The sequence below is a fragment of the Clavelina lepadiformis genome, chromosome 3 (genome assembly GCF_947623445.1).
Source record: "Clavelina lepadiformis chromosome 3, kaClaLepa1.1, whole genome shotgun sequence".
NCBI lineage: Eukaryota > Metazoa > Chordata > Ascidiacea > Aplousobranchia > Clavelinidae > Clavelina > Clavelina lepadiformis.
In genome coordinates, this window is record NC_135242.1 from 23,012,385 (window position 1) to 23,025,715 (window position 13,331).

The window sequence follows — 13,331 nt, forward strand, 5'->3', positions numbered from 1 at the left end:
GTTGTCACGAGAATATCTTTACACACTTGTTTTAAGAAGCACTGCATTTTAATGTTATATAATCCAATTGTTAAGGCACTAGATTGGGTTGTAGTTTGTTGTTGTGTAGTAATATTTTATCGTTGTGGCACTTGTGACCGTTATCGCTTTTATCGTTTTTAGGAAATTGTAGTTCTATATACACGTTCACGTTTTTCTTTGTTTCCACGAAAAGCTCTGTTTCCTACAGCTTTGTTTTGTACAGCTTTGTTTTGTACAGCTTTGTTTTGTACAAGCTTTGTTTCCTACAGCTCTTCCACGAAGCATGTCGCGCTACCCGCGAATCCTTTTTCCTCGTTGATTGAGAATGGTGAATGGTACGATAGTTTGGTGACCAATAGTTGGGGCAGTTACGTTTGGGTTTTATAGCATTAAGATGGATGTTTTTACCTAAGAGATACGCCATTAAATGTTAATAAAGAAAACAGAGCTAATTGACTAGCTGTAAAGCGGGAAGGTTCCTGGTAAAGAAAGTTTGGTTACACAGTGACTGGCATTTTCGAAATTATTGCAATATCTTGTATTGACATGTTGATTCGGATGATTCATTTGTTCATTTGTGGTTTTTATTTTACCAATTTACTTCGCTCGTTTCCCGTCACATTTTCATAACTATGCCTTATACATTCATTGGACTAAAGGTCGTAAAACATCGCGCGTGCAACAGCAGCATTGAAGGACTTAGCGCACCCGTAATTGCCACAAAAGACAAATACTATACTACATCAGCCTACACATAAACGTTTACATGTGAAATTGCTATACTGAAAGTGGGTTGCCAACCTGGTGAGATGTTAGCTATCAAACAAGTTAACCATGCCACCATTACTACCATAACACACACCATTAATACCATATTTGATCCACTCGCCAACCAATCAACTGTTAATTGATCTCAAAATACGACGTCACAATTGCCATCATCTCAGTCATTTACTGCAGATTTTTGCTGATGTATAGTTGTTTTTTAAGTTTTTAAACAACTGAAAGTAAAATGATTGACTTTTACAAACAAATGCAAACTTATCAATTTATGTAAAAAATCGATGAAAATGATTTAAACTTACTTTGTGCGTTTTCGATGTCATGCTTAAACAAACTAAGAGCACGGCAGTAGCTCAAGTTTATCAAACCTCGATATATTCTAATTGTGCTTTAAAATTGAAAATCGTCATAAATAATAATAATATCATCACCACAAATCATCATCATCATCATCTATTTATGAAATAAAAATGGTTTAAATAAATGTCAAATGCAAATATATTTGATATTAAATAACTAACCGAAAAATGATATTTCCCTTCTTCCACTCAAAGACATAGCCAACGCCCATAACATGATAGTGGTCAAATAAAGTTTCAGATTAGAGCTTTGCCATTCGAATCCATCAAAAATTTATTTAATTTTCTCAGCAAGATTACGGATAAGGAAGTTTTACTCCTCTCATGAAAGGGAAAAGTGATGGAATTTGAAAAATCTGATTTTGTGTCTCAACTTTTAAGGTCAAAAATATCTTCAACAATCAAACAATCAATAATATGAAAAAAATATCCACTTTTTTCAAAAGCGTTGCAAACGTAAACCTATTTAGTTTTAATTATTTATAAATCGGTTTGATTGTATGCACCGTAATAAAAAAACGCATGATTTTGTATTTATAAAAGCTTATCTGGAGCGGGGTAAACAAACATAAACTCTTTTTCTGGAAACGTAAGGCTTGTCCACTACATTTGTACATGTTTACTGAATCTTGACTTGTCTGGTGTAGTGCGAAGCCATGGAACCAAACGCTTTTGAACGGGGCGTTGACACTGTGCTTTAGGGCTTGACCAAATCTGCGCTTTGCACCAATTCTTCGCGTCCTATTCATCGAGGTTGTACCAGATTGCCACTACCAGAGAGGTTTAGCGTTAGAGCTGTAAGAAGCCGAGTATGGGATGTTTAGGTATTGTAACGTTGCAAATTGTGGTATGGATGCTTTACCATTTATTTATCATAAACGTTATTGCTCCTTTGTTATGTAAGTTGAAGTTGAAACGCTTCGATGACTACAATGAGGAAATGAAAAAGGAAAGTCGACTCAGGTGGGTTTCCAGGATTAAAATTGATGTTTTAATTCGCGATGCTGTAAAAATATATAAGTAACAGAAACATTAAAATATGTTCAAACATGCTGCGTGTTTATTGTCGTAGCGTTGTCCAATGTATAATTTGAAAATTTGTTAAAGTGCATAAACTGGACACGTTTTATATCTTGTAAAATATTACTAATAAAGGAAAATTGAATTTGAAAGAGATCGCCGGTTTCTCTGAATCATAATTTTTAGCTTTGCTAGTGTATGGTGCTTGGGTTAGTATGCTAACCCATGCTTTGCTTGGGTTAGTACAGCCAATTAATGCTCATCAGCACGTAAATTTGAAAAATAGTTTTCAAATCCCAATTGCTCTTACTTCCCAAATGTTTTCCGCTTTTAAAATCTGATTTTAACTTCAAAATATTAACCTGAAACATACATTGCTGTCTTCAGGTTTGCATCTTTGTTGTATGTAGTCAAGACAGCATGCGGTGCCATGGTACTTTTGATTCTGCCTGGTGACGACACATACAGACTCTACAACCTCTGGTAAAGAAGTTGTTGATAAGACACAATATTTATGTGATATGATATCGGTGTGTTTGACGAATCAGAAACTTTAAATATTTGCTTTTAAAAAAATGCTTTTTGTATGTGTTTGCAGGGGTTACACTAATTTGACTCGATGTTTTCTTTTGATGACTATTTGCTATTGCTTTGCGGGTAAATAGCTAACAATTTTAACAAGCTTAATATATTGTCGTTTCGTAATTCATAATGTTCTGTCTACAGTATTGATAAGTTAATGTTTAACTTTCAACTTAAGAAATATTGTTTCAAATTATCGTTACAGATATTTTAATGCAATTAATATGGAAAGTCAGACGAAAACCATGGCAGAACCTTCATCACGTTTATATAATTACACTCGGAGGCTTTGTAATTTTGGCGAGTTTGTTTATAAATTGCTAAAATGTCTTGCATAGAGAACTTAAATAAGGTTTAAAGCTAACATTAACTTTTTTTCAGGTAAATGAAATTTTATTATCATCTGCAAGCTTTAAGTTAATGGCAGACGTTTTTATTCCGTTTTTGGAACTTCTGTAAGCACTTTGTCATTTTTTTGATCAATTTTTAGAAAATATTTTTACCGCTTCAAGTTTTCTAACTCAATTTGTTAGTTGGGCAAAGTGCAGTGGCCCAGTATTTAACGATGCAGAATGTTTGTCTTATTTGTGATGTAAATTTACAGAGCTTTGCAAGAATTGAGAATGAATGACAACAAGACCTTTAGGCGATCCATAATGACTTATTTTGCTGCGTACACTATCTTTGTAATTTTATTCATACCAATTCATTACTACCAATTTTATGTGAGAGAACGTTATTCGGAAACCAGAAAGTAAGTTACTTTACATGACATTGTGGTTCTGTATTTTTTCATTTTTGCTCGAAACAAAATGTGTTGTTTGCAGGCTAGATGAGGTGTCGTTGATCTATTGCATGGTGGGCGGAATAGCTCTCGATCTTGCAAGTTTCTACTCGTTTTTGATAATCAGCCACATTTATTGGAAAGGTTCGTCAAAAAAGGAGGAAGTGGTCCAAAAAGAAAATGGAGGTAATCCTAAATATCTGTTGCTTAAGTTTAATCAAAACCGATTATAAAAAGTCTTTAATTACAGTATATTGTTTTAAAGATAATCCTCAGAAGAAAGATAAATAAGACTTAAATGATTTATACCACCTGATGACCTCACAGCGCAAGTGGACAGTTCTGGTAATTCACAATACGTGTTATCTCGATCTACAATACGTACCTTCTTACAATAACGATTTATTACAGCTTACTTGTTCAACTGCCATTAAAACTAACTTCAACATACATGTACCATGCTTATTTTCTTTTATGAAAGTATAAACTGCATTAGTGTGATATAAGATTGAAAAATTGACTTCATTTCATATAGGCAAAAGTAATTGGTCATTTTTAATCACATTATTACACTGTTGTACATGTTGTTGTACCGTATACTAATAATACTGTTGTTGTTTTCAATCTCAATAGACCTTTGTTCCTTCTCAGAAAACTGACTAAATTGTACCTGCATTTTCTCTACATGCTTGGTTAAATTCTAACAAATAAATATTATTACAAACTTTACAGTTGAATTGTATCAACACAATATTATGTATGTCAATAAAATGAAGTAGAAACCAAAGAAAGATGGTTCGATGCCGGCAGCTCATGTCTTATCTTTGGTTTTTAACATTTAAAAAACAAGTAAAAGTTATAATATTCAAGAAACGGCCTGACATTATCTTCTGAAAGGACCGTGGACAATTTGGCCAGAAGTTGGAAGATGTATTTTTTTAATTACATCAGCAACAATACAAGCAATAACCTTTACCATTGAAATCATTTTAAAACACACGTTAAAATCGTTTTTTTAAATCAACACAGCAAAGGAAAACAAATTCCTCGATGTGCAGTTGGTTAACATAAAATTACTTCAAACATTAAATATTATCTTTTCGAAATAGCCTTGTCTCCAATTTTTTTGGCCTCAGTTAAATTTGCTGGTTCAGCAGAAAACAAAACGCTGCATGAAATTTTTTTCTTTATTCAAGCGATCCAAATTAACAAACCTTCCTCTTATGTTTTGGATTGGGCATTTTATTTTGGAAATTACTGCAGACTTTTAATCCCAAAGAAAATTGCAGACTTGAAAAAGCAATAAAATTGCAGAAAGTTAAACATTGCGCCGATGCTAACAATAAAGCTACAAAATGCGAACAGGAGTTAACAATTAAAAACAGATGCTTACAACAATGTTAAGAAAATCCAAAAACAATTGCTCTGCAAACCGAAAACTAACTTTTGACAACGTGACTAAATTTTTGTAAGTTAAACTTTGATGTGTAACAGAAAAAGCTTCACATTTAAGTATACTGAGGAACTTTGATAGCAATAAGTTTGTTTGGATAGACATCAAAAGGGAAGATTTTCAAACTTAAAGATCAGGCCTCCACTCAGCTTAGAAAGTATAGAAACAAATGATTTGATAATGAGTTATGATCGTAGTTTCACAGTGAAATAGTTATACCGGATATACTATGCCATACATTGCATAAAAATGGAGAAACATTTACTAGAAGCTGCTGGAAAAAACAAAGACGAGGTTAGGTTAACGTAGGATAAGTCACAACAAAGTGTAAAATGCAATCAATACGGTTAGGTTTGTGCCATCAAAGGAAGCACATTAAAGGTTGCCTTAAAAACTTTATGCAACCAATTCAGTTACGACCAAACACTGAATACAGTTCACAATGGTAAATAGGTCTTAGCAAGTGTTACAAACATCATCGTGTTTACCTAATAAAAATAGAGGCTGGGATTAAGGGTGATACTTCTAAAGCTGACCCGGTGCGACTATATGTTTTTCAACTAAACTAGCGTTGTATAATTACTGTACAAAAGTTTGCTTAATGGAGGCTAGGTCTGTTACAATAGTTTGCAATAGTACAATACAATAGTACAATACAATAGTAATGCAATAGTAGTTTACAATAGTTGCATTGTTTGCCGTAGAAATTTGAAATTTGGTGATTTAAGCGTATCATTTTCATTTACTTATTCACGCACCACTAACTCGACTAACAGTTCTCCTGTGTTCTCGTTTCGCGGTCAGCTGGTTTTCCGCACAGCCGGAACGTGTCGTAACAAGAAAAACTTCTAAAAATGTATCGCTTGTAGAAATACTTAATTTACACCAAATGCACTTTTTTTGTTTTACAATTTTGATATATAAAGGAAACCAGATATTTTTACTACTAACCTGTAAAAATCTGATCAGTTTACGACGTTTAGTTTTCGAGTAAATAACGATTGAAAATGTATGTACAGTGTCGGCCACACCTAGTTAAAATAGTAATGTCGCGCACCCGGTTTGGATAGGATTAGATTGGCGCAGTGCGAGGCCATGGAGCAGTTGCTGCTGGCCACGGCGACGACATGTTTTCGCTGATTCAATCAGCGCTTCTTGTGGCAAATTCTTCGCATTTTATTATTTAGGTTTGTACTCGATCCCCACAACCCAGAAAGCTTGTTAGTCTTGTAAAAATATAGTCATGGGACGTTTAACTTCGGTGACGTTGCAAGTTGGGAGCTGGACGCTTTATCATTTATTTGTTACAAGCTTTATTGCTCCTTTGTTATGTAAGTTGACGTTGACCCGTTTTGACGACTACAATGAGGAAAGGAAAAAGGAAACTCAACTGAGGTAGGTTTTGTCAAATTATAATTGATGGTTTCTTAATGAGCTGAAAACAGATAAAAAAATTTATAAATCGTAAAAAGAAAAATATTTGGAAACAAGCAAGGTATGTTTCATCGTAGCGTTGACGGATAGTATTTGAAACCACATTGTTTTCTGCAGGGCCGCGTCCATTTCGTTTCTAGTCCAGACTTTCGGTGTCATTACAATTGTCGTTAAGAACAGTGACAACATGTGGAAATCAGACTTGTAAAGAAGTTAAAAAATAATAGAAAATCTTTATGTGTTATATTAATGTTGTCCATGGAGAACTAGTTATTTTGAACTTTTGCTTTTCAAAAAATCCTTAATTCTTTTCAGGGTTTTCTCCAATATTGATCAATGGATTCTTATCACTGTAATCAGCTATTGTTTCTCGGGTAGATAACTATGTCTTTACAATAACTTAAAAGTAACTAATGCATTGCTGTTGTTGCTTTGTGATTAATAATTTTGTACACAATGTTGATGAAATCATTTTACTTGGTTGAGAATTGATATTTGAATGTTAATAAATTTTTATACAATTTTCATTAAACCAAATTTCTTGGTTAAAAACTTATTTGAAATTATTTTTACAGATATTATAATGCAGTTGATTTGGAAAATGAAACGAAAACCATGGCAGTACCTTCATCACATTTATGCAATTGGAATCGGAGGTTTTGTAATTCTGGTGAATATTACTTTAAAAGCTGCCATTATTATTCCGGAGTCAGTCGTGCGTTTAAAGTTTTATGTTTTCAGCTTTTTCCAGTTAACAACTTAAATATTATGACATATTCTATTCTGAATTTAATTTTAATAACACATTAAATAGCTAAAATCACCTGTTCGCTTACCCATTCTAACCTAACCTAACCGCTTATTCTTAACAGGTTGCTTGATCCACTTAGGGCGAAATAGTCACTCTCTGTGTTTAATGATGGAAGTTGCATCATATTCCATCCATTTCGCCCTAAGTGGATCATCATGGAACACAATGTACTTAGTAAAACTTGTAGTCTTTAAAAACTAAAACAATTTAATACTTTCAGATAAATGAAACATATTTATCTTCTGCCAGCTTTAAATATACGACAGAACTTTTTATCCCGATTTTGGAACTCCTGTAAGTTTTTTGGTCATTTCTTTGGAAAACGCAGCTTTGACTATTTTTTGGAAAATATTTTACCTTAAGTGATTTTGCAAAAATTTGTTACGTGAGCACAAAGTAATTCTGATTAAGCAATAACTTACTCAATATCAATTTCAGTCTAATTTACCAGGTTTACAATACTAATTGTAATTAGATTAATTAATAATGATTTTTATTATATTTATTATATTTGAATCATTTAATTATAATTCACTAAATTTCAGACTTTTACATGATTTAACAATAAAGGACAACGAAATCTTTCGGAGCTGGGCACTCATTTTATTTTTGTGTTACTATACCTTTCAAATTTTTTTTACAATAATCTATTACTATGGAATTTTGGTGAGAGATCGGAATCCGATAACCAGGAAGTAAGTTAAGTTTGAAAATTTTCCAGTAAAGCGTTCGATTGTCATCAATGCTGTTTGCACTGATTACGCGATAATAATTTACGTCTTGTACGCTAGCCTACAACAATCAAAACAAATATATTAATTGCAGATTAGATAAGGATTCAACACTGAACTACGTTGGCGGCGGATTGGTGATTGAAGCTATAAATTTATACTCGTTTATAACTATTTGTTACATTTATTGGCAAAATCGGTCTCAAAATGATGAAACGGACAGTGAGGATAACGACGAAAGCGACAAAAGCGACAAAAGCGACGAAAGTGAATGGCTTTAATTTTTCATTTTTAGGGGCTACTTTAGCGGTAGGAATAACTTAGATCGTTAACATTTCCCAACTTGAGCTTTATCTTGAGCTTTATCTTTTCAAATACAATTCCCGTGAAAAGGCGAATGAGATTTTTTTCACCTGACTGCGCGTTTTGTTTTGTATATTTTTGTTTTGTTTTGTTTTTGTTTTAATAGTTTTGTTTAGGCCTATTCACAGGAGTCATCTCGTAATTTCGTAATTAAAATTTGTTTGAACTTCGGTCTTTCAACTGCGAATAAAGCAATTTCAACAGTATTTACGTTTCATTTATTATATGGAAGCAAATTGTAATATTAACGATTACTTGAAAACTAAAAATGACAAATGGATTTACTTCTTCAGCACGCTTTGAAAACAGATTTGTTCCCGCATTTTCCGGTCATAGCTTCACTGATCTAATTCATAACAACAGGCACTAATGGGTCTTCTTCAGGGGTGCATTAGCTTTCCGGGACAATGGTATAATATCGACGCAGGTTAAAACTGCGGCTGTACTTAAGAAATGAAAAATAATAATCGCATAATAATAATCGATAAAATAATTATCGGAAAAATAATAATATGAAAAGAGTCTCGATGGACGGACGACTGCGGATCACAGTAAATTCTTCGATTTTTTTATTAATAAAAAACATTTGTAAAAACCTGTTTGGGAGAGTTTTAAATGACCACTCTACTTCCTTTGATGGCACAAACCTAACCGTAATGATTGCATTTTATTGTGAGACAAGAAATTTAGACAACCAGCTTTTAGAAGTGAATTCGTTTTAAATTTGCAAAATAAGATTTTCAGAAAAATAAAGTAAAAAGTGAAAAGAAAATCGACGGTGTGCATTTGGATAAAATACAACCAGGTGACAATTTAAGTTCTAAACCGTGGATTCATGGCCTACAAAATCTTCCTTTTGCCTCCAGTCAGAATCGCAGTCCACGCTGAAAACAATAACTTTACATAGAACCCACAAAGCTGTTTCGTTCGATTATGCAATCTCAAGTACTTATATTCTATTCGATGTATGTAATACATAAAGAAACATTCTCGTGTTTTTATGGTTGCATTATTTTCAGTCAACTCATTTTATTTTAACAATGTGCAGGCTTTAGAAAAGCAGTAAACATGCACAGGTTCAAACGATGCAACAACGTCAATATAGAAGAGCACCTCAAAATACTTTCTGCAAATCGGTAAACAACGTTTTACTGCGTATGGTTAAATAATAGTGGGCTTGCTAACAATTAACAGTACAAACTAAAATGGTTACAATCAAGAGTGCTGATTCACATCAAAAGCCATTTTTAATAATATACAGTTAACAAAATGTAAATATTTTCTAGATACATTTAACTTCCTTATAAAAAAAGACTTACAGAGTTAAAAACAAATTACGGATCAGGCCCCTCACTTAACTTAAGCAAGTGAAGACACATGTGAGAGTATAATGGGATGAGCAAAATTTGAAAGGTAAAATCCACAACAAAACCTACAAGTTTAGGTTTCCAATGCAGAATGTCGTCGTCCAGTTTCAACCGATGCAACATAATTCTGAAATAAAATATCAAGCAAAATTATGATAAACAATAATATAGTATAATACAACAAAAGTGTTTCAATACATAAACCTAACCAGTTCTGAAGTTAAACTTGCCTTAAAGGCTTTGTGCAACCAATTCATTTATGACCAAACACGGAATACATTGCACAATGGTAAATAGGTATAATGCAAGAAAATTTACAAACGTTACTATTTACCTAAGCTAAAAAAGGACTGGATCTAACAGCGACACTTCTAAAACTGACCCGTTGCGAATATGTTTTTCACATAAACAAATGTTGTGTAATTTCTGTACAAAAGTTTGCTTAAAGGATTCTACATTGTAAAAGTGACAAACTTTACAACATATACCTGCCAGAGGTAGTGCAGATACAATTACATACGTTTAAAAAATTGAACGAAAGATGATTTAAACAACATAATGTTCAAAAGTCTTTTCGAAACAAAATATCATTAAAAATGTATAACATGTGTTTTTATAAAGCTAATATTTTTTTCAAAAGGGCGTTAGAATATAAATCAAGCGGCAGAAAAAGTGCCAAAGATTTTGCAGTTTTTTTCCTGGAGCGTACACTCTGAAAATGATTGACTATTTTTTATAACTATGGTCATGACGGGATCTTGACCTCCCAATGCAATAAGCATTTCCGAAATGCTATTTCAGAAATTTATTATTTAGATCTAATTTCAACCGTCTATTAGGATATGCAAGAAATATCTTTTCTTTTTGAAAAGATCATAAAAGCAAACCGATTTGGCAATTATATTTTGTTTTTTATATCAATAAATTATGGTGAATGATTTAATTTTAGTCGTTTATTTCTCAATTATATTGCATCTATATCAAGCGAATCTCCATCAGGCATGGAGCAGTTGTAGAAGTTCATAAAGTACTTTATGGGAATCTTATAAAAAGCTCTTTATTAAAACCTGATGCTTTTTGGCGCATATTTGCTCATTTTACCGAATCTTGATTAGATTGGCGCAGTGCGAGGCCATGGAACAGTTGCTGCTGGCCACGGCGATGACATTGCTTCAGGGCTTGATCCAATCTACGCTTTTTGCGGCAAATTCTTTGCTTTTCATTGATTACAGTTTCTCTCGATCGTTACAACCTAGAAAGCATGTTAGTCTTGTAGGAATCTGAACATGGAGGGTTTAGTTTCATTTACGTTGGAAATTGTGGGATGGATGCTTTGCAACATTCTCGAAATGAACTTCGTCACTGCTTTGTTAAGCAGGTTGATGTTGAAACGCTTCGATAATTACAATGAAGAAAAGAAAAAGGAACTTCTAGTCAGGTAAATTTCCAAGTATAAACTCTATGGTTTTTTAATTTGAAAAATGAACTGCTGTAAAAATTTATTGGAGAAGGATCGTCAGATGCTCTGGATACGAGTTGTTAGCTTTTTTAATATAAAATTATATCACAGCTACTTATTAGTGTGAAGTTGCCAACTACAATAACATTTCATAAATCATTTTCGTGACCTGTTGTTCTTATCAGCATATTTTCAGAATTACTCTAATTTGGTTGAGTAGCTTTATTTTTTGTAATAGCATGTAAACTCGAAACACAATTGCTGTTTGCAGGTTTACATCATTGTTGTTTGTACTCAAGGTAGCATACAGTACAATTGTGTTTTTCATGCTGACTGATCACAAGATACGCAAATCGCACAATATCTGGTAAAAAATTTGTTGATATTAAGAAATATTTATGTGATTCGACGTTGGCATGTTCGGCGAAGTAATTTTTTTTTTGTATTTGCCTTTCAAGAAATTTCAATTATGTATTATTTTGCAGGGGTTACTACGATTTTTATAAATGGATTCTTGTCATGATTGTCAGTTATTGCTTTGCTGGTAAATATTTAAATCTTTTCAATAACTTAAAAGTAATTAATGCATTGCCGTTGTTGCTTTGTAATTAATAATTTTGTACACAATGTTGATGAAATTACTTTTCTTAAAAAATTAATATTTCCAATTATCCTTACAGATATTCTAATACATTTAATATGGAAAGTGAAACGAAAACCATGGCAGTACCTTCATCACATTTATGGAATTGGATTCGGAAGTTTTGTAATTTTGGTTAGTATTATGTAAAAGCTGAATGCAATGCATTAAGGAAAACGTGAAGGCTTTAAATTTAAAACTATTTAATTTTTTCAGTTGAATGCAACTTTGTTATCCTCTGCCAGCTTCAACTTGATGCCAGACGTTTTTGCGCCATTTACAGGACTTTTGTAAGGTTTATTGCCTTTAGAACAACGCAGCTATGAAAAATGTTTTAAAAATTGTTTTGAGATTGACTGATTTTTACAATTATTTATGCGAGTGCAAATAAATATGATTATGTAATGACTTAAATTTTAACATAAATTTTCATCTAAGTTACATGCTTTATGTTTAATGTTTGTTCTTGCTCTGCTTTAAATTTTAGAGCATTGATTGGTTTTGGAATAAATGAAGACAAATCTTATTGGGAAGTTACAGTGGTAGGTTTAGGTGCATACATTGTGTTTCAAGCTTGTTCCATACCCATCCATTACTGCCGATTTTCCTTCAAAGAACATGAGTAAGTTACATTTCAGAAGTTTCCAGTTTTACGTTCAATTTTTTGTGCTCTCCAAGACATCATACAACGTACAAACATCAAAACAGAAACTCTATTTTTTCAGTCTAGATGACGAATCATTAAGCAATTACACTATGTATGGAATGCTTCTTGATTTTGCAATTTTCTACTCGTTTGTAACAATCTGTTTGATTTATTGGATAAATTTTACAGTAAAGGAGGAAAACGCCAGAAAGAAAAGCGAAGGTAATTATTGGGGTCTGTCACAATGGTTTCATTCCAAGTCTATCTTCAGCGTTTAGAATAATTTTAAGCTTTACCTGTTCTAGGTTTGAGGGTCAAGGCTCGAGATTACGGGCTATTCATCTCCTCTAAAGGTAAATCCCAGCAGACGAAAGAATGAGGCTGATTTGTTGCTTCATCATAGTGCACATGGATTGTTTTGTTTACGCACAGGCGATTTCTCCTATTCTCATTAAAGTTTATTTCAACTTTCATCTGCAAATAAAAATCATCTCAGCAGAAATAAGCTATCTGTATTTTATGGAAGCAAATTGAATGAAGCAAATTGAATGAAGCAAATTAACAGCATTAGCGTGAGAAACCCTGAAACGACTTTGCTAAAAACATTTACGTTATTACAAATATTACTTCCAAACTCTAAACTGGTTTCTGCCGCTGCCCTAAATAACTATTCACAACTAAACAACATGGAACCGGGCAAAAAGCAATCCCTAATTCTTCGTTTATTGATTAAAATCTTATGTTTTGATTTAGTCGTGAGTTGGATCGCTATATGACAACGGTCGATCTTTTTCCTGTCATGGTTACCAGCTAAATTTCTCGCTTGTCATGGTTGTCAGCTATTGCTTTGCTGGTAGATAACTAAGTCTTTTCAATAT

General features: G+C 32.9%; 3 protein-coding genes across 4 annotated transcripts; all 3 read left to right on the forward strand.

Annotated features, from left to right (window-relative positions):
• Window positions 1-1,918: 1,918 nt before the first annotated feature.
• Window positions 1,919-4,330, forward strand: LOC143449901 (uncharacterized). Of its 2 annotated transcripts, none has more exons than XM_076950233.1 (8): window positions 1,919-2,126; window positions 2,571-2,666; window positions 2,782-2,840; window positions 2,971-3,065; window positions 3,147-3,220; window positions 3,370-3,519; window positions 3,593-3,735; window positions 3,800-4,330. In XM_076950233.1, the coding sequence occupies exons 1-8, from the start codon at window positions 1,975-1,977 to the stop codon at window positions 3,838-3,840; spliced, it is 810 nt and encodes a 269-aa protein (XP_076806348.1). In that variant the 5' UTR covers window positions 1,919-1,974; the 3' UTR covers window positions 3,841-4,330. The 2 variants fall into 2 exon arrangements, with proteins under 2 accessions (XP_076806348.1, XP_076806349.1); XM_076950234.1 differs by having other exon boundaries at window positions 3,815-4,330.
• Window positions 4,331-6,203: 1,873 nt separating this feature from the next.
• LOC143449712 (uncharacterized) lies at window positions 6,204-8,547 on the forward strand. The gene is made up of 7 exons (XM_076950021.1): window positions 6,204-6,397; window positions 6,554-6,640; window positions 6,752-6,810; window positions 7,012-7,106; window positions 7,468-7,541; window positions 7,793-7,942; window positions 8,073-8,547. The coding sequence occupies exons 1-7, from the start codon at window positions 6,246-6,248 to the stop codon at window positions 8,257-8,259; spliced, it is 804 nt and encodes a 267-aa protein (XP_076806136.1). The 5' UTR covers window positions 6,204-6,245; the 3' UTR covers window positions 8,260-8,547.
• A 2,398-nt stretch (window positions 8,548-10,945) lies between these two features.
• On the forward strand, window positions 10,946-12,975 carry LOC143449708 (uncharacterized). Its single transcript, XM_076950017.1, has 8 exons — window positions 10,946-11,146; window positions 11,439-11,534; window positions 11,653-11,711; window positions 11,848-11,942; window positions 12,024-12,097; window positions 12,295-12,429; window positions 12,533-12,675; window positions 12,759-12,975. Exons 1-8 carry the CDS (start codon window positions 10,995-10,997, stop codon window positions 12,830-12,832), a joined length of 828 nt encoding a protein of 275 aa, XP_076806132.1. The 5' UTR covers window positions 10,946-10,994; the 3' UTR covers window positions 12,833-12,975.
• The last annotated feature ends 356 nt before the right edge of the window (window positions 12,976-13,331 follow it).

Bases quoted from the DNA above. Each gene is read 5' to 3' on its own strand.
- LOC143449708 (XM_076950017.1), top strand. From the start codon at position 10,995: ATGGAGGGTTTAGTTTCATTTACGTTGGAAATTGTGGGATGGATGCTT. The intron at 11,712-11,847 runs GTAAATATTTAA...TTATCCTTACAG, and splicing joins TGTCAGTTATTGCTTTGCTG to ATATTCTAATACATTTAATA. The intron at 12,430-12,532 runs GTAAGTTACATT...CTATTTTTTCAG, and splicing joins TTTTCCTTCAAAGAACATGA to TCTAGATGACGAATCATTAA.
- LOC143449712 (XM_076950021.1), top strand. From the start codon at position 6,246: ATGGGACGTTTAACTTCGGTGACGTTGCAAGTTGGGAGCTGGACGCTT. The intron at 6,398-6,553 runs GTAGGTTTTGTC...TGTTTTCTGCAG, and splicing joins AAAAAGGAAACTCAACTGAG to GGCCGCGTCCATTTCGTTTC. The intron at 6,641-6,751 runs GTAAAGAAGTTA...AATTCTTTTCAG, and splicing joins AACATGTGGAAATCAGACTT to GGTTTTCTCCAATATTGATC.
- LOC143449901 (XM_076950233.1), top strand. From the start codon at position 1,975: ATGGGATGTTTAGGTATTGTAACGTTGCAAATTGTGGTATGGATGCTT. The intron at 3,066-3,146 runs GCGAGTTTGTTT...ACTTTTTTTCAG, and splicing joins TCGGAGGCTTTGTAATTTTG to GTAAATGAAATTTTATTATC. The intron at 3,520-3,592 runs GTAAGTTACTTT...TGTTGTTTGCAG, and splicing joins CGTTATTCGGAAACCAGAAA to GCTAGATGAGGTGTCGTTGA.